Source organism: Gigantopelta aegis, chromosome 6 (assembly GCF_016097555.1).
Source record: "Gigantopelta aegis isolate Gae_Host chromosome 6, Gae_host_genome, whole genome shotgun sequence".
Taxonomy (NCBI): Eukaryota; Metazoa; Mollusca; class Gastropoda; order Neomphalida; family Peltospiridae; genus Gigantopelta; species Gigantopelta aegis.
Window position 1 is genome coordinate 74,682,535 of NC_054704.1, and position 21,813 is coordinate 74,704,347.

Here is a 21,813-nt window from a genome sequence, read left to right on the forward strand (position 1 = left end):
GTCAAACCGCCTTCTTTTGTACCGCTCACAGCTAGTGTCGTTGTTCGCTGTGTTTTAACTTGGATGTCCCTGTTTAAACTCCACCTACTGACACGGCGTGTTAGTACTTACAAACCTCAAAGTAAACAATCTGCTATCCAGTTGTGTTACACCTTGCTTTTACCTGGGTCACTTGTACACAGAAAAAAACCCCAGCTAGCTGTCGAGAGTAAGTCAATTGCACCATGAGACCCGGTTTAATATAAAGAAAGAACGACATTTTTTATTTAAAAACGCACTCAACACATTTTATTTACTTAATATAGAGAGTACAATCAACTAACTTATAGTTATTCTAAACAGTACGATCACATGGGGAAGGGTAGGGAAATAATGGGGTTTTAATATATTTATATATATTTAGTAGGCCCAAATATCTTATCACAATTTCAATTCATGGCCATATTTCGTATTGGTACACTTTTTAATTACACTATTTTGTACAAACACGGTTAGATACGTTAATAATATCTGGAAAAAAACCCAACACATTTTCACAGCAGTTTTGCACTTAATGTCATCTGGCGTTCGTGAAAAGGACGCGTCATGCACCCAGTTTATTTGATTGCATCGTGACATCATTCGAATACCGATATCCTTCAAATTAAAAAACCTACCGCGCCAGTCTGCGCGTTAGATATTGAGTAATTGTTATGATATGAGCGCGACGAGTGTGATATCATTACAAACTTCACGAGATGAGATATAAATTATATTTGACAAAACACATGACATTTTCTATTTAGTATATAACTTTGGCAATTTACCTTTATTTTTAAAATGGCAGCAGCAAAATAGTTCCGGCTTTTTTACAGTGAAGATAATACTTTCTACAGTGACGATAACACATTTTAGAGTGAAATACTGAAATTTTCACTCAAAAATGTGTTATCGTAAATGAGTGACTGATAACACTTTTATTTCACTGATAGTTTAAGATATTTCACTAAATGTTACATATATATATATATATATATATATATATATATATATATATATATATATACTCTGTCAAAAAAGAAACGCATAGGCGAAATAATCATGGAATTGTCTCTTTAATACAAAGTGACATAATTTCGTTATTTATGATCATATCACAGTCACATTTGACAAGAGTATGTGACAATGTTCTTGCTATGGACTGGCGGCAGTGGAGGCGTTTTCGTCACCAAACAGCGTCGCACGAGGGCGCTGAAATCAGTACCTTGTGTGACCACCAGCAGCAGCAATCACTGCGCCACATCTCCTTGGCATAGACTGAATGAGTCTCTGAATCCTGACACGTGGAATCCTAGCCCATTATTCCTGCAGTGCAGGTGCCAGTTGCGGAAGCGTCTGAGGCTCCGAGTCGCGCTGGCGTACACGTATGTCAAGTTAGTGCCATATATGTTCATTGGGGTTGAGATCTGGCGACATTGATAGCCATGGCAGCACATTAATGTTCTCATTCTGTGGTCATTCATTGTTACACATGTCGTATGCGGCCTGGCTTTGTCCTGCTGAAAGAGTAGTCTCTGTCGATCCAAAATGGGAAGCATGTGACGGCGAAGAATTTCATCCCGGTAGCGTACAGCTGTCAGGTTGCCTTGTACGAACACAAGTTCACTTCTGCCAGTGTATGAGATGGCTCCCAACATCATGACACTCCCTCCACCGAATCTGTCAACTTGGGCGACGCAATTGTTGGCAAAACGTTCATTACGGCGTCTGTAAACACGTTGTCGTCCATCACGTCGCTGTAGAAGGAAACGTGACTCATCGCTGAACCATATTCGCCGCCAGTTTCCCAAGTTCCACCCCTGTACATTCGTGCACCAGCGAACACGTAAATGTCGATGTTGACTTCGCAGGAGGGGACCAACATACGGTCTCCTAGCCCGTAAACCAGCTTCTCGAAGTCGGTTCCAATGTTTTGTGCAGACACCCTTCTCAAACCGGCGTCTGTAAACACGTTGTCGTCCATCACGTCGCTGTAGAAGGAAACGTGACTCGTCGCTAAACCATATTCGCCGCCAATTTCCCAAGTTCCACCCCTGTGCATTTGTGCATTAGCGAACACGTAAATGTCGATGTTGACGTCGCAGGACGGTGCCAACATACGGTCTCCTAGCCCGTAAACCAGCTTGTCGAAGTCGGTTCCAAATGGTTTGTGCAGACACCCTTCTCAAACTAGGTATGCGTCCAGCGGTGTTCGTTGCTGTGGCAATTCGGTGACGCAAGTGCAGAACCCGGATGTAGCGATCTTGTACTGCAGTTGTTATGCGAGGTCTTCCACTTCTGGGCCGGTCTTCAGCTGAGTGAAACTGCTGGTACCTGTCCCAGAGACGTGAAATGGTGCTCTGATGGACGTTGATGTGGCGTGCGACTGCTGACTGCCATTCATCTAACTGGAGGCGGCCTATTGCAATGTTTTGATTCGGCAGGCTTAGTCTTGGCATCTTGTAACTCGTCTATGTCGAAATAGAAATGAGGCATCATTGCGAGCATTGCAGCTTTAAATACCCATCACTACCCCAATCTTTTCCCCGAATTTCACGTGCATTCGCCAAAAGCTGACCATTTCACGCCTATTTCCTGCAATTGTCGCACAACGTGCCACAACGTGCGTTAAATTTGTTTTAGGGTGCATTTGGCCATGCTCTCCCTTTCCAGGAGCATTAATAAACATGGTCATTCACCAACATTGTTAAAAAAAAACAATGATAATTTGTAAAATCAAACACTTTTCTTCTTTCCCTATCACCTATGTGTTTTTTTTTATATATATATATATATATATATATATATATGTGTGTGTGTGTGTGTGTCTGTGTGTGTGTCTGTGTACATGCGCGCGTGTGTACATTGTTATATATATATATATATATATATATATATATATATATATATATATATATACTGAACAAAATAAGAAACTTCCGCTAACTTTGCTTGAACATAAATTGATGAAAACAAAACGGGGGAATAATTGTTATATATGCGTTTAAAGAGTTTTCCATGATGCATCGTTTGGTGCAAACATTATGGTCATAGGTTCACAGAAACTGGGAGAAATTTTGACCAAGTGTGGTAGGGGTTAAATCATTGGGTATTCTTGGCATACTAAAAATGCTACAATGTAAAAAACGTTAATTGTTTTACAAATTTTGAAGCGTTTTTCTTCACTTGACAACAATGTCAGTAAGACAAGTAAAACAAATTGACCGAATACTACACGGAACATGTCGAACCATGCATGCACGTGCAAATTGAATTTCACGTTGTCGACGATTAACAGTGCAAAAATAATCGATAAAATTCATGAATCCTGATAATACAGCTCAAGGCTAATACTACCTATATGATTTCATTACAAAATGAATTCTTTAACACAACAAATACTATATGTACAAATCGGAAGTTTCTTTTTTTGTTCAGTATATATACATGTATATATATATATATATATATATATATATATATATATATATATATGTATACATATATACATATATATATATACATATATATATATATATATATATATATATATATATATATATATATATATATATATGTATGTATGTATGTATGTATGTATGTGTATATGTATATGTATGTGTGTGTGTGTGTGTATATATTTGTATAAACTTTTGACGACCCCAACAGAAATATGTTACAATGGCAGCAAGCGCGCGCGCGTGTGTGTGTGTGTGTGTGTCTCTCAATAGATAACCATCCCTCATTAGTCGTGTATATAGCGACTTCTAATTTAAGTGACAAAGAACGATCGGAATTTGTTAAAAAAAAGTATTATGATTGTATTTTAATGTTCTATTTAGTTAATTAACAATCAATGAACATAAAATGACACTTTCCAGAATATTCCATGTTTGCAATACAATGTATCATGCCGTAACACAATCTAATAACCAATTATTATGCCCATATTACTCTACATATTATGTATGTGCATACGTGTAATTTTCCAGTTTAATGTTTGAAATGCTTGTATATTATGACATAAAAACTGAAACCATTTAATAAAAGCCTTTGGACTCTTTTGTACCACTCTGTATATGTAATCCTAGTCATGATGGTCATATGATTCCGTATGATGGTCACATGCTACACGATTAGAACAAGGCAGAAATTGTGAAACAGATGGTCTGATAAAACTATAACATTATTCTGATTGTAGCTAGAAAATGTTTCGTGCATATAACTTTCGCTTAATTGCCGTGAGCCCGGACGACGTGACGTTTACACATACAGATTTTCCCCTTGGTTAACAGATTTTATATCTGTCATGGTGGTCAACATTCCTGCCCTTATTTCCATTATTATTTTTTACGTAGCGATTTTTATAGTCGGGATCGTAGCTGGCCGGAAGTCTGCGAGAAAGACAACCACTGATGAAATGTATCTGGCAAGTAGAAATAAAGGAATGTGCATAGCATTTTTCACCATCACAGGTATGTAACATACGAGTATCCATTCAAAACTAACTTTAAATGAATGAATGAACTTTAAAGGGACATTCCTGAGTTTGCTGCAATTTTTAAGATGTTATCTACTAACGGGGCTTTTTAATGATTGTAATTACATATCAAATGTATTTTTCTACATAAAATATAAGTGGCTGTATATTAAACGTGTTTCTGATCGTTTGAATATTTGTACTAGGTTAAATTTCATTTTATTTCCTAAACTATTGTTTAAGTTTAATGGTAGAAATATTTGATTAGTCGGAAACATCTTACAATGCAGCAAACTCAGGAATGTCCCTTTAAACTCGTTCATGGTGGGAGACGATAACGGGATGCGAACTCAGCATCTACTAGCATTAAGACAATACCTTGCTTCTCCGATATATTTAAAAAAAAAGATTGTTCACCCTACAGGGAATTGACTTTTCTACTGATCCTAAAGAAATGATGAATGTTAATTACAACAAGAAAATAAGAGAAATAAAAACTATGCTTATTGATACAGTGGTCTACAAGACAGAATTGTAGTAGTGAAAAAAAAAGATTAGCGATGGCCAAAATTAATCACCTAATTTCAACATTACCTAACCCGGCAGACTAAACCATCACATAATTAAACATTTTATTTTATATTTATTTGGGTGGTTTTGTTCATAGAATAAAGCGCGACGTAATAACAACAATACGTAGAAGGACTAAATTGTTTCAAAAACAGTACATGTATTTTATAAATGCATTAACAGTTTCATGGTTTCAGATATACATAATTATATATGTGTGTGTATGTATATATATGTGTGTATATGTATATATGTATGTCTTATGTCTTATGTCTTATATAATATCTTACATTTTCAGTGCAACCAAACTATGTCATATTTTTAAGATCACATACTTTAAGAATTTGATAACTTTGCAAATTAGTTGTAAATTAATCGAGATCACGGCACTAGGTTTATTGACATTTAAGCAAACGTAGCACTTCATAATTGACGTATGTATTCATAGTCATCAAATAAAAACATTTCAATAGCAATTTTACATTGAAAGCTGTCCAGCGTTCAGAAAACAAAAAACGTTAAGCACATAGTTTATTTTGAAGTAAGGACATCCAAAATGATGCCATTCGAGTTTGATGCCATACAAAAAGACACCGCGCCACATAGTTTTACGTCATTTGAATATCTAGTAATGACGGACTGGAATTAACGTTGCGTGTACAGTTGAGATTATATGCTACAGAGATTATTACTCTCGTGTGTTTCGATATCGTCAGTATCATATATTAGGAATAAAAATAATGTATTATGCTCGCCAAAGCCCACGACTGCGCGACCGTTACTAACACTTTCCGTCACGTTCACACTTGCGATGTTCGGTTGCAACGCATTGTCTTTTAAATCCTTCAAAACTTGACTAAAGTCTTTTGGTATCCATATTGGGGTAATGTAGACGAATTTGTCCCTTGTGGTACACGTCCAGCTGTCATAACCTGTATTATACAACACCACGTGTTCTTGGCGTGTTTGCGGGAATCAGTAGCGTAACTGTCTCCAAAAACATTTCTCCTCCTGCAGTTAGAATTTAAAATCTTCTTGATTGTCCAAATTAAAATGCATAGAAAATGAAGTCCATTTAACTAAACAAAACAATTTCCATTTTGGCCTTCAAAGTCTTTTTTCTCGCTAGCTTATTTTCACACCCACGACTGTCTTTCACAATTCGCCGTTACAAAATAAGACAAAAATGGTTTTGCTTAGTGACACTTATTATTTGTATATAACAAAGTTCAAAGTATGTTTTCGTAATATTTTAACCAATAGAAAGAGTCATCTAATTACACATGCACACTTATTCACAATAGTTCCCTTGAGATATTTACAACACAATAAGTCTGTTAAAAATCATTTAATGTACGGAGCTGTAGTTAGTGTTGTAGGGGTGTCAACTACCCCCTATCCAGAAAATTCCCCAAAATTAAAAAGAAAAACCCATTAAATATTATTTCTAGTTCTATATATCATAAAATGTTTGTCTGTCTGTCTGTTGAAGTATGTAGGAGTAGTACCCGATGTTTAAGAAACTAGTTCTATTTAATTACAATACAGAAAAGTATCTAGCATTTTGAAACAGTGACTGGACAAGATTTGATCAACGGTGGCCGAACTATACATTTTTTAATAAATAGTTATTTATGTGAATACGATGAGACTGTGTTTATTTACATGATGTAAGACCGTATTCCGATATAATAATCGTATCTCTCCACAAGGCAAAGTCAAAAGGACGTAAGGCAAAGTTCTGATTGCTTCCATGATCCAGTAGCAGGTGCCCGTCCTTAGGAGGACTGCCATTCCCCTAGGAGCAACGTAACAGGATGTTTCATCCCTCTGGCGCCACCCGTATGAGAACTTCGTTGTATTAATATAGAAAAAAAAATGCTTTCATTAGTTACAAAATCTTCTATTCTTTCTCTCTCACTCTTGGTTTCGTATAATTCCAATGCAATATATACTTAAATTGTATTTATATTTTACTTATTTATTTATTTATTTAATAGTTTAAAGGGACATTCCCGAGTTTGCTGCATTGTAAGATGTTTCCCACTAATACAATATTTCTACGATTAAACTTACATATTAAATATATTTTTTGGTTTAGAATATCAGTGTCTGTATATTCAATGTGTTTCTGGTCGTCTTAATATTTGTAAGTAGTCCAAACTGGATTTTGTCTTCAAATAATTTCGTACGTACGAAAAAATTATATTTTAGGAAAAAAATGAAATTTAACCTAGTACAAATATTATAACGATCAGAAACACGTTTAATATACAGCCACTAATATTTTATGCAGAAAAATGTATTTGATATGTAATTACAATCGTTAAAAAGTCTTTGTTAGTCGATAACATCTTACAATTTGCAGCAAACTCAGGAATGTCCCTTTAACATTACACAAATAAGTAATTAATACGCCATAACTGCGTTCTTTTGAAAACAATATTTTCTTTTGTCTTCTATTTCTTTTCTTTGTGTTTTTGTTTTCTTAAATCTACTGCTATCTTGTAAATCTAGTTTAATATTTGAACCCAATATACTTCTCACAATATATTAACTAAAAGTAAGTTTAATATATAATATAATGATGTAATTGTACATGACTGTGCGTTTTTATCGATAGTAATAGAATTTCCAAATGTTTGACATCCAATAGCCGATGATTAATTAATCAATGTGCTCTTGTGGTGTCGTTAAACAAACTAAACTATAACTTATTATTGTAATTCGACATGTTTTTGTTTGTTAAATGTATAATTAGCAAAGCAGTGTTTGAACACAACTTTTATAAGGTATTGAAATAGGAATCCCAAATCCTAACATTACCAATATTTTTGGGGCAATAAAAAGATATTAAACATTTTTAACTAGTTTAACGACACAATGCAGTCGAATGGGCATTTGGCAAAATAGTGGTTGGTTCCATGAATCTCAGTCTAGTGCCTCATCAGGAAGACACCTACTCCCGAGGAGATCTTTTACTGGAAAATACATACTTCCTCCACCGACACAAAGAGGTCTGCCACTCATTGACTAGTTTACTACCACAGGACAGATGTGATTGGAATAAATATAGCAGTGATGACATTCACACATGAATCACTGTCAAAACAATGATAATAATAGGTGTTCGCGAAAGATGAGAATATCCTGCCCCACCAGTGGCATCCGTCGTGAATACTGCCACCAAAGTTAAGTCCGTTACTTCATCTAAAACAATGAGTTTCACCAAAGATGAAAACGTATGCACATAATCAAAAATATTAGTTCAAACTCCATGAGGTGAAGACATTCTTCACTAAGGGTGAGTATATTGCTGCTTGATTTAATATATTATTTGCTTTCTGTTGTGTTTCTTACAGCAACTATGGTCGGAGGAGGTTACATTAACGGAACTGCCGAAATGATGGCTGCTAGTGGACTTGTTAATTCTTTGGCGCCAGTTGGGTATTCTCTTTCCATGCTAATTGGTGAGTATTCAAATTTCAAACTACCATAATCAGGCACACAGGAATAATATTAGACGTTCGGGAACAGTCTCTAGTGTGGGGACGCAAGCCAGATTGTTGTCCTTAAATGGGGTTGGGGGAGCTGTGTCCCTCGTTCTCCTGCTCTTGGTTCATACGGGCTTGATGTTTCATTACTTTTACCTTATTTGTAATAAATAACAATTAACCGAAGCCACACATCTTGGGGATATCATCAGGATTTTATATATGTTATGGGCATATCACGATAGGTTATCAAATGAGGTTGGGTCATTTAAATTATCCAGGGCTTATAACAAGAGAGCGGCCATACATTTTAATTTCTCCCTCAAAGTGAAGGGCATACCAAATGGTTAGTTGATCATGTCAATGAAGCTAAGATAGTCATTGAAGAAGTTTGTTTTGCTTAACGACACCATTAGAGCACATTGATTTATTAATCATCAGCTATTGGATGTCAAACATATGGTAATTTTAACACCGTCATGGAAAGGAAACCCGCTATATTTGTTTTCCATTAGTAGCAAGGGATATTTTATATGCACCATCCTACAGACAGGATAGCATATACTACGGCCTTTGATATACCAGTCGTGATGCACTGGCTGGAACGAGAAATAGCCCAATGGGCCCACCGACGGGGATCGATCCTAAACTGACCGCGCATCAAGAGGCGCTTTACCACTGGGCTACGTCCCGCCCCTAAGATAATCATTGAATTCTTAAGTGTTTGCGCTTTTTATGGATACTGAAGAAGTGTTTCAATTGTTTCTGAGTCCTTCTAAGATCAGAAATTACAGTGTATACCCTTAGATCCAATAGTAGGGTTATATACACACACACACACACACACACACACACACACACACACAGACACACACACACAGACACAGACACACAGATATACATACTTACATATATATATATATATATATATATATATATATATATATATATATATAACACTACTGGCCGCATTGTGCAAGAACAAGTATGGGAACAGAATCTTGCACTAACCTATACTGTTTACTCCATATAGTTTAGTTGTTCGGTATGTGTATTTCCAGCACCTTTAATGATAAAAATCAGGCCAAATGTGAACGACAGAGCCGTTACGATCAAGACCGTATCTCTGTACAGTGCGGAGTCGAATGGGCCTTTGGCAAAATGGTGGTTGATTGCCAGAGGCTCACCGGTATTATTGCTTCCTACGGCCGTGGACAAATGCAATCGCTGTTCTTCATCGTTGTCTCTTTCGTTCATCCTACAGACAGGATAGCATATACTACGGCCTTTGATATACCAGTCGTGATGCACTGGCTGGAACGAGAAATAGCCCAATGGGCCCACCGACGGGGATCGATCCTAAACTGACCGCGCATCAAGAGGCGCTTTACCACTGGGCTACGTCCCGCCCCTAAGATAATCATTGAATTCTTAAGTGTTTGCGCTTTTTATGGATACTGAAGAAGTGTTTCAATTGTTTCTGAGTCCTTCTAAGATCAGAAATTACAGTGTATACCCTTAGATCCAATAGTAGGGTTATATATACACACACACACACACACACACACACAGACACAGACACACAGATATACATACATACATATATATATATATATATATATATATATATATATATATATATATATATATATATAACACTACTGGCCGCATTGTGCAAGAACAAGTATGGGAACAGAATCTTGCACTAACCTATACTGTTTACTCCATATAGTTTAGTTGTTCGGTATGTGTATTTCCAGCACCTTTAATGACAAAAATCAGGCCAAATGTGAACGACAGAGCCGTTACGATCAAGACCGTATCTCTGTACAGTGCGGAGTCGAATGGGCCTTTGGCAAAATGGTGGTTGATTGCCAGAGGCTCACCGGTATTATTGCTTCCTACGGCCGTGGACAAATGCAATCGCTGTTCTTCATCGTTGTCTCTTTCGTTCTTGTTTGTTAGTTGTTTTTGTTGTTACTTCTGCTGCTGCTACTACTACTACTACTGCTGTTGCTGCTATTGTTGATGTCGTTGTTCAAAATAAGCGTATGGTTTCGATATATGTAGCATATACCAAACGCGGCAAATATTTGGGATGGGAAACGTAGTAATACCTAGCCCTTAATACCTGACAGTGTGACTGGGGCTTAACGACACGATAGGCATAACTTTTTTTTCTTTTTTCTTTTTTATCCCACTGCCCCCTTTCCTTTCTCTCCTTTGAATTCCATTTCATTTCTTCCCGATCTGGCAACTCCTCCTATCTTTCAACGTCTTTCGCTGTCCACCTCCACATCCCAGTCCTTGTTTCTCCAACCGCGACAGGTGTTTGTCTCTTGTGGCTATCTGTGCCACACACCTGCCATTCCCCATCAGCTTTTAGCTGTGGGCTTAGTCTGACCACTTCGGGCAGTGTTCAGTAGTTACTTCTGGCATTGTTAAGAGGTACTTGTAACCACCTACTATGCACCCCTACTACCGGCGGTCATTAGTTAGTGCCGTGGGTTAGACCAGCTTATTAGCGGCAGAGAACGAGGATGGGTGCAGGGAAATACACAGACTGCACCTGTGGAGGAAGGTGAGACAGGTAAGCGATGGTGTGGACAGCTCAGAAGACAGAGTCGGAGGAAACTGACAGAAAGGGTCGAAACAGATCGAAATTGTGGGAGAAATTGGAAAGTTTTTTTATATTAAGATAATGAGAATGATAGGCAGAAGGTGATAGATGGGAAAGATGAATGAATGTGTGAGCCAGCTTTGACGGGATTTGAACCACTGTCGTCAGCTTGATTGTCCAGCAGCGTATCCACTAGACCACGGAGCGATAGGCATAAATTTGTAAATGAATTAAATTACAAGCATTGATCAGGACATCATTCCGTCTCATATCCCAACTCAGTACAATGGTTTATTAAAGTATTAATAAATATCCTTTCATCATATAGCTAGCGTCGCATCAGTTGGAGATATAACATATTGTGTTGAGAGATTCGATGAATCGGGAAGGGCACAGGTGTTTTATTCAAACCACGCAGAAGATATCAAAATATCATTACCATTCCGTTATTGTCATTTATATTGTTCATGTAGTTGTTCTAACGTCTACATACACAAACACGCCTACATACACAAACTCTCTCTCTCTCTCTCTCTCTCTCTCTCTCTCTCTCTCTCTCTCTCTCTCTCTCTCTCTCTCTCTCTCTCTCTCTCACACACATACACACACACACTACATATACATAAACGTCCATACACACACACACACACGTCTACATACACACACACACGTCTACATACACACACGTCTACATCCATACACACACCTCTACATACACACAAATAAACAATAAACAAACACACAAACAAACAAACAAACAAAACAAACACTCGAGCTACCCCTGCACACGCGCCTCTCTAGGCATGCATATATTTTGATGGTACTCTTTTCAGCTGGTGTAATGTATGCGCCGACGATGCGCCGCAATAACTGCGTGACGGCGTTCGACATGTACCAGCGGAAGTACGGACGGCGCGTGGGCGGACTCTTGTTCTTTCCGCAGCTCTGTGGCGACATCTTCTGGACCGCCGCCATCTTGTCGGCTCTTGGTAAAGAAGTTTTAGTGTCGCACTGACTTAGTGAAAAGCACTGACTTAATGTGCGCGCTGCACTACGTTCGGAGTAGTGTCGCACTCAGATTTGTACACTCACTTGAACCAGATTATTGCAGTCTTGGTCGTTACAGACCTTTTTGGTAGCTTCAGTCAAAGACATATACGTTGTTTTCTGTGTGGGGATGGTTTGGGTTGTTGTTGGGGTTGGGTTTTTTGGTTGTTGTTTTTTTGGGGTTTTTTTTTTTTTGGGGGGGGGAGTATTTTTTGTTTGTGTTTTTTGTTGTTTTTTGGGGGTTTTTTTGCCTTGTTTTGTTTCAGGGTTTCTAGAATGTTTGTTTTGTATTGTTTCTTGGTTGTGGATCATAAGCGTACGAGACAAGGGCAAGTCGGGGATGAAAAGAGCTGCCCCCCCCCCCCCCCCCTACCCCCAAAAAAAAAATAATAATAATAATAATAATAATAATAAAACATTAAAAAAAAAAATCTGGTTATCGATATAACTTCCCTGAAATAGCCTCTAGATTTCAAAGTTTCCTGTGGGGAGGAGGCATGCCCCCGGACCCCCATTGTCTTGCGCCTTCCATGCTCGTTCGTTCCAAAAATCCATCTATGGACACCAGTTCCCACGGACCTGCGTTCCTTTTACACCGGTACTGGGATGCAAGTAGTCCGACAACAGTACGTGACTTTGACTTTCGTCATTTAAATAGCGCATCTCATTTAAAAGTGACTGTTCTACGTTTGCTGCCATTGTTAGGATTAATTAATACAGTCTTTTAACGAGTAAAATTACATAGTTCCTTGTTACAATATCAATGTCTGTATATTCAGGGTACATCTGGTCGCCCTAATGTTTGTTATAGCCCAAATTGGTAAATCTGTATATCAGTTGTTTTATTGTTAAAATTCCCTTTAAGAGGAATAAATAATATAAGTTCAAGACTATCACATTTCTTCATGATGTTAATATAACATTTCCCCGGTTTGTCATGAGCGTAAATTGCGGGGTATCATCTCTGTAATTGCAAGATGTACCTGAGCTAGTTTTAGAGACTCTTTGTATGCTTGATTAGAAGGTTAACTGTTACAGAAGTAAATACAAATAAATAAATAAATTTTAATTTTGACTTTAAAAAGTGAAGTTAGGGTATTTTAATCAGTTCTTTGGAATTCCTTGGGTGTGAAAACATGGGATTAGCAACTTAAATCATGTATGTATGTCTTCTGAGACTCAAGATATTGGCAAATTTGTTTTTCTATGGCAGCCATTTTGAAAACTTAAGATAGGAGCAGCAATGGTGGTTGGATGGTCCAGCTTTTATATCAAAGAGTATTACAAATTGTACCAGTTAACAAAATGTCACGCTTTTTTCACATTTTGATATTTTTTTACCTAATCTACTAGACTACTATTAGTATTAACTAAAACCTCTTTTTCTTAGTTTTGTTTAAAGTCGCAGACCCTAGTTTCAACCCATAAAAATGGACACTATATTTGGTTAATCTACACGCCTGTAGCACATTTCAATAAAGTTACAATAGAGTGAAACAAGAACAGTCTGTGGTGTTAAAATGGGGAAATATTCTTTAAAATAGGCTAGAAATAAGAAAAATGCATTTTGTGGTATTAGAAAAACCAGGATGACCAGAAACACTTCGCTTGTACGAAAATAGATAAACTAAACAACGACATATAATTAATGTTTGATTTTAGTGATTATAAACAGCTCTAATAGTGAAAACTATACCTTAGTGTTTAAAATTAGGGTCCGTCGCTTTAACATGTTGGTATTATTTAAAATCAAAAAAATAAATAAATTGGTTTTCTTTCTGCTGATAGTACACTGTGTGTTTCAGGAACCACGGTGGCTCTCATACTGGACATCAGCGACACCTTGGCCATCATCGTGTCCGCCTTTGTGGCCGTCATCTACACCTTCCTGGGGGGCCTAGTGGCCGTCGCCTACACCGACGTCATACAGCTGCTATGTATGACGTTTGGATTGGTGTGTGTTTGTTGTTTATGCTTATCTTCGTGTTTATATCTACTTCTTTTTTCTTCTTTTTTTTTCCTTTTTCTTTTTTTTTCCACAACATTAAAACCAAGAGTTTATAAATTTATTTAAACGTAACCGACGTGGCACACTGCATTATGGGAAGCATTATAATACACAAATCGCAAGGTCCAAGCAGAGAGGCTCTGTATGGGTTGCAAGCCTTTCTGAAATAAATGTTGTTGTTTTTTCAGATAATGGAGAAAAAACCCCACTTATCTTCGTGCTTATATAAAATAAAAGTTAAAGTTTGTTTTGTTTAACGACGCCACTAGAGCACATTGATTTAATAATCATCGGTTATTGGATGTCAAACATTTGGTAATTTTGACATATAATCTTGGAGAGGAAAGTTTTAAAAGTTTTTGTTTTGTTTAACGACGCTACTAGAGCACATTGATTTATTAATTATAAGCTAATGGATGTCAAACATTTGGTAATTTTGATATAAATTAAGGTTCAAGCACACTATCCTGGGCATACACCTCAGCTATCTGGGCTGTCTGCGCAGGACAGTAGGCTAGTTGTTACTGGTTAGTTAGAAAGACGTCGATGTAGTTAAAGTCGATGTAGTTAAACTCGCTCTGGGTTGATGCCGGTATTGGGATGCGATCTTAGTACCTATCAGCCCTAAATCCATTGGTTTAACAACTACACCACCGAATCTGTTGGTGGGCCATTGGGCTATTTCTCGTTACAGCCAGTGTACCATGACTGGTGTATCAAAAGTCGTGGTATGTGCTATTATATCTGTGGCATGATCCTACTAATGAACAAAATGCGACGGGATTCCTCTCTAAGACTATACGTCAAAATAATAGCCGATGATTAATAAATCAATGTGCTCTAGTGGTGCCGTTAAACAAAACAAACTTTACACCACCGACTCAGGTTGTTTCTTGTTGTTTTGGTTGTTGTAGTAGCACAAGATACATTTTATACGAAACTAAAAGGGTACGTCCCTCTGAAACGAGATTCAGTGGATTTAAATGTCTTGTCTTTGTTTCGTTTCACCGGCCTCGGTAGCGCCATCGGTTTACAGGCTGGAGGTACTGGGTTCGGATCCCAGTTGAGGCATGGGATTTTTAATCCAGATACCGACTTCAAACCCCGTGTGAGTGCTCCGCAAGGCTCAATGGGTAGGTGTAAACCACTTGCACCGACCAGTGATCCATAACTGTTTCAACAAAGGCCATGGTTTGTGCTGTCCTGCCTGTGGGAAACGCAAATAAAAGAGTAGCCCATGAAGTGGCGACAGCGGGTTTCCTCTCAAAATATGTGTGGTCCTTAACCATATGTCTGACGCCATATAACCGTAAATAAAATGTGTTGAGTGCGTCGTTAAACAAAACATTTCTTTCTTTTTTTGTTTCGTTTCATTGCAGTTCTTGGCGTTTCCGTTCGCAATGCACCATCCCGCTGTTGACCTGTCCCGTGTCAGCGACACGTGGATTGGTCACCTAGATACGAGAGATCTCGGGTCAGATATTGACACGTGGCTGTTACTGGTTCTTGGGGGGATTCCCTGGCAGGTATGACAAACACACTTAACTGGAAACGACATTCCAGCATAATGTTCATACATTTGTAAAAAGGTAAAAATTGCTGGGGGGGGGGGGGGGGGGTGTTTTGTTTTGATGACTAGAAATGCATATAATAAACTTAAGTAGATTTGGGGAGATTTAGGATGATGCAGTCAGCAATTATTAATTGGGAAAACGTATACCATCCCATGATAAAGGCCAATGGCGCACTCGGGTACTAATAAATCCATCAGCAGAAACGTAGACCCACTTATGAATAATTGTAATATTTAAAAACACAAATTGTCCGCAGGATTCGAACCTACTGCACCGATTCGCATGGCATTTGACAAACCGCCACCGTAACCGCTTGGCCACCCAATGTTCCACAAAACGGAAGTAAAATTAAACGTAGTTAAAGGGACATTCTTGAGTTTACTTCACTGTAAGATGTTTTCGACTAATACAATATTTCTACGATTACACATACATATTAAATATGTTTTCTTGTTTAGAATATCAATGTCTGTATATTTAATGTGTTTCTGGTCGTCTTAATATTTGTAAGAAGCCCAAACTGGATTTTGTCTTCAAATAATTTCGTACGTACGAAAACATATATTTTAGGAAATAAAATGACATTTAACCTCGTACAAATATTAGAACGACCAGAAACACGTTTAATATACAGCCACTAGTATATTATGCAGAAAAATATAGTTGATATGTAATAACAATCGTTAACAAGTCTCTGTTAGTCGATAACGTTTTACAAATTGCAGCAAACTCAGAGCAAACACTCGGTTCGAAACTAATGTAACAATTCTGCATTATGTATACAGCAATTTGTGATGGCAACAAGGCTAATGGCCCACTCGGGTACTAATAATCAATCAGCAGAAACGTCGACCCAGTTATTAATAATTGTAATATTTAATAACACAAAGTGTCATTTGGCAAGATAATACTCAGTAATGCAGCATTTCAAGAACAGAAACAAAAACCTTTCAGTAAATTATATTTGTAAATTATTTCAGTTTGTTTGGACTTAAGAAGAAAAGTAAAAGTGGTTTGGAAATAAAAAAAACATTACTTTTTGTGTGCAATTTAGATAACAATCGGTTCAGAAATAGATAACTTGTAGTACATTTCATAGTATAAAAAGGCGTTCCATCCTCACACACACACACACACACACACACACACATACATAGATATATATATCTTTACATCTCTGTACACACGCTTATTTCTTAGAATTCTGTCTTTCAGGTATATTACCAGCGAATGTTTGCTTGCAAAACCACTAAAATTACGCGTGTAGCTACTACTTTTGCGGTTGGCTTTTGTGTGGTGTTAACCATTCCGTCGGCGGTTATCGGAGTTATCGGAAAGGCAGCTGGTACGTTTTTGGGCTTTAGCCTACTCCATAAGGTAGAAGTATACCAAAGAGTATCTTTTAGGGATAAAGTTAAAAGTGCACCCAATGGTTCATTACACAGTTAACGTTAGGTCGAGTGCTAGCGAAAAATTCGACCTGTATCATCGTCTGCTATCCCATCACATTAATCGAATTTTAGACGGAAAATCGTGACCCGTGCCGGTTTAAGGATCTGCAGGGCCTGTAGCACAAATAACAGCGGGCCCTCCTTCCCAGGATATATATTTTGCAACCCACTCGTGGACAGGGGAAAAATTACCTGAGGAAAATAAATGTAAACATCAACGCTACTAGAATAAACCGGCTGTGATCGAGACTGCTGTGCTACCTCACCCTCTAGCCCTCCTAAACAGGCATCAGCTCTGTTTGTAACTACTAAAAGCAACAAAAAGAAATGGTGGTTTTTGTAATTGTTTTTCGGGTAATAAACGACACATATTAACTATCGTGACTTATAGTACATATTACAGTTTTATTTTGAGTACAGTATATCTTGTGTTAACGTTTCAAGAACGCCGTTTATCAAGGCAGAAAACACAAATAAAACACATTTCATCGTGCCAGTTTGTGAAACTTTCTACATTCTCTGCACTGGTATCATTTTCATGAAGTGTCTCGAAATGTTTTCTTCGCCAGACTGGAATCAAACGTCTTACGAGGGTCTCGTTCCGCTACCGAAAAGTAAATACAACGCAATCCTCCCCATGGTCCTCAATTACCTGTGCCCACTTCCAGTAGCAGTGATAGGCCTTGGAGCGGTGGCGGCGGCAGTGATGTCGTCGACTGACTCCTGTGTGCTGTCCACGGGAACCGTGTTTGCAAAGAATATTTACACGGATGTTTTCAGACAACAGGTATGCGCCTAAAAGTAATTTTCACACGTTTTCAGACTTAGGATATGAATCTACAGTTTCTGCAAATAATATTTATACAAGTGTTTTCAGACTTAAGGTATGTACCTTAAGGCTTTGCAAATAATATTTACTCAGATATTTTCAGGCTAAAGATATGCACCTAAAGTGTTTGCAAAGCATATTTACACAAGTGTTTTCGGACTTAAGGTATGTACCTAAAGGCTTTGCAAATAATATTTTCGTGGATATTTTCAAACTAAATATACTAGTGGAAAAAGGTTTCTGTGCATTACTAAAAGTGGTGTGATTTTCTTATTTGTAAGTAAATCAACACAATTATTTGACACATTATTTATTTGCTATTTACGATCAATACCAAATCCAGAAGAAACAAAACGTCTGGCATTGTCGTTACCAATTTCTGGGGTCATGAAAAGGGGTGGCGTCGAAAGTGAGTTCACAATGTCAATACCGTGTATGGCCACCGTGTGCGTGCACACAGGCCTGACAACGACGTCTCATTGATGACACCAGATGGTTCAGAAACCCTTGTGGGATGTTGTTCCAGACCTGAACAAGGTCACGACCCAGTTGGTTCAAGGTCAACGGCTGGTTTGGCAGGAGACGTAGGCGTCTCTCCATTTTGTCCCATAGACGCGCATTTCGGTGACATCGTCGCAGAATAGGACGTATTGCTGGGCGTCGTGGTCTGATGTTGTGCTCCAATAAACGGTTGCGAACTGTCCTGGCACTGATTACTCTCTAATATGGTTGTCCTGTGCTTGTGACGTCACACGCGGGCGACCTCAACGTGGTCTGTCTCTGGTGTTGCCCTGCTGTTGGTGACGTCGCCACAAATTCTGTATCGTGTTTCAATGCACGCCAAAACGTCTTGCGACCTCGTTATGCGCCATTCCAGTTTCGAGCATACCGACCGCGCAGTGACGTTCCAATTCAGATAGGCGTGGCATGACGTTAACGCCGTTTAGAATTAATCAAAGTTGTTTTTCTAGCCAGTGGTTTTGTCCTCTACCCTTTTCCGTTGCAAAATGAACAAGGACGTGCACCTGTACCACGTGATCAGCAAATCAGGTTACGAGTCTTGCACATGCGGCACACGAACAACACGTGCGATTGCAATATCGAGGATAAAGTTTTGAACATAATGGTTGGGCACATGTCTCCTGAAAATGTTATTATTTTACAACTTGCGATTATGATTTTATTCAACTTTTTACCATGCACAGGAACTTTTTTTTTCAACTAGTATATATGCACCTACAGTGCTTGCAAAGAATATTTACACAGATTTTTTCATACTAAATATATCCACCTAGAGTGCTTGCAAAGAATGTTTACACAAATGTTTTAAAACAATAAGTATGCACCTGGTGTACTTGCAAAGAATATTTACATTCATGTTTGGAGACAAACGTTATGCACCGACATGTTTTAGAAAATAATATTTACCCAGATAAAATGCTAGTTGCATTTCGTAAAATGCATACAACATTAAACAGGTACAGGTATAGACTTATTTACTGGTATATATATATATATATATATATATATATATATATATATATAGGGGGGGGGGGGGGGGGGGGGGGTTGTTGTTTTTCTTGTTGTTTTTTTCTTTTAGGATACCCAATTATTTCTAAATTATACGATTTTAAAGTATAATTTATGCTTTAAAACATGTTTAATATTTTACCCATGCATGTACGAATAGATTAGAGTAGAGAATTATATGATACCAGCTCATTTGGAATAGATCATGCTTGCATAAGATGGCCGATTAGTTTTACAAGACTTAGTAATAAGTTTAAACTATAAATATTGGTTTCAAAAGTTTTATATATATATATATATATATATATATATATATATATATATATATATATATATATCATCTATTCATTAATTTCAGTTTATTTTCGTGCTTATATCCAATTAAGGTTCAAGCGCGCTGTCTTGGGTACACACCTCAGCTATCTGGGCTGTCTGTTCAGGATAGTGGGTTAGTTGTTAGTGGTTAGTGAGAGAGACTAGGGTGTAGTGGCCTTACACCTACCCATTGAGTCGTTAAAACTAGCTCTGAGTGGGAACCGGCACCGGGCTGCGAACCTTGTACCATCCAGCCTTATGTCCGATGGCTTAACCAAGACACCACCGAGGCCGGTCTCATCTACTCAGAATATTTTGATATTATGAATTGATATCACCAAAATGTTTGTGACATACGTTGTTTTGAAGCAGCTGAAGACACTGATGTTCACCGAAGACCTGTTTATATATATTTATTTACAGGCTTCAGTTCGAGAACAGATTTGGGTGCTGCGGATCGCCATAGTGATCACTGGCATCATCGCAACAGTGCTGGCAATCGCGGTAACCACCATTTACGTCCTGTGTTCGGATCTCCTGTACATCGTCCTCTTCCCTCAGCTCACCTGTGTCTTGTGGTTCAGGCCCTCCAACACGTACGGTTCCCTCATGGCATACATCTTCGCTTTGGTCATCCGAGTAGCATCCGGAGAACCCCTTCTTGGTATTCCAGCTGCACTGAAATTTCCTATGTATGACGATACTCTGGGTCAGCAATTTCCCTTCAGAACTGTGACGATGCTGATTAGTTTCGCTATAATCACCGGGGTATCTGTCTTAACCAACTGTCTGTTCAAGAGAGGAATACTTCCTCTGAAGTACGATGTCTTTAGGTGTATTGAAAAGGAAAGTGTTCGTTTCGAGAAAATGCAGGATGTAATGAATAATCCACAGGGTGAAATGACTCAGAATAAACAAGAGGCTACAGCTTTGAAGAATGGGGAAGAGACACAGATGCTTTGAATTAATAGTTTCGTTCCTTTTCAAGTGTCTAAAAAGTGACTTATTGTTTTTGGTAGGATTTCAGTATCTGTAGTATTGATATCAGTGGATGTTTTGGATTTTAACATAGGTTGTCATCATATAGCAGCCAGTCATATCTCAAAGTGATGTTCATAAATCTCACACTGTTCTCTCAAATGAGTGAGTAAACCAACAACATGTGGCGGATCCATAGAGTGCTAGGGAACCCTCCCCCTAAATATATTAAAATGCCTCTTTTTCTTTCGTATCTTTTTTAAAGGTACAGACCTTAGTTTCAACTCGTAAAACTTAACACTAAGTTTAGTTAATCAACAAACCTGTAACACATTTGGATAAAGTTACAATTGAGTGAAACATGAGTCTGTGACTTTGAAATGGTGAAATACCCTCTAAAAATAGACTAAAACCCGACTTCATAACTGATATTTCTCAGACGCACGGGAGTTTTTAAAAATATGAGAAATGCATTTTGTGATATTAAAAACACCAGGATGACCAAAAGCACTTCGAATGTACGGAAATTCATAATCTAAACCATACAATCTAAGTAAAGTATGATGTCAGTTATCAAAAACGGCTGTAATAGTCAAACATATGCCATAGTGTTCCTTTAATTTCTATTGAGTTGTCCATTTAACGAGTTGGTGCGTCGTTAAATAAAACATTTCTTTCCTTTAACGAGTTGGTCCTTGTGCCCATTCCCCGTAGTTCCCCCTAAAAATAGTTTCTGGATCCGCCCCATCAATACTGTTTGTGGACGTTATATGTAACAGTACACAAGATATCATGTCGTCCAGCTCGCATTTTGAAAAAGTTAAAATTTGTTTTGTTTAAAGACATCACTGGATCACATTGATTAAGTAATCATCGTAACACATTTGGTAATTCTGACA

At 37.9% G+C, this 21,813-nt stretch overlaps 1 protein-coding gene across 1 annotated transcript; it reads left to right on the plus strand.

Annotated features, from left to right (window-relative positions):
• Window positions 1–4,186: 4,186 nt before the first annotated feature.
• On the plus strand, window positions 4,187–21,301 carry LOC121376468 (high-affinity choline transporter 1-like). Its single transcript, XM_041504342.1, has 8 exons — window positions 4,187–4,493; window positions 8,431–8,538; window positions 12,016–12,171; window positions 14,035–14,183; window positions 15,617–15,763; window positions 17,027–17,156; window positions 17,832–18,049; window positions 20,360–21,301. The coding sequence occupies exons 1-8, from the start codon at window positions 4,328–4,330 to the stop codon at window positions 20,897–20,899; spliced, it is 1,614 nt and encodes a 537-aa protein (XP_041360276.1). The 5' UTR covers window positions 4,187–4,327; the 3' UTR covers window positions 20,900–21,301.
• Window positions 21,302–21,813: the final 512 nt, after the last annotated feature.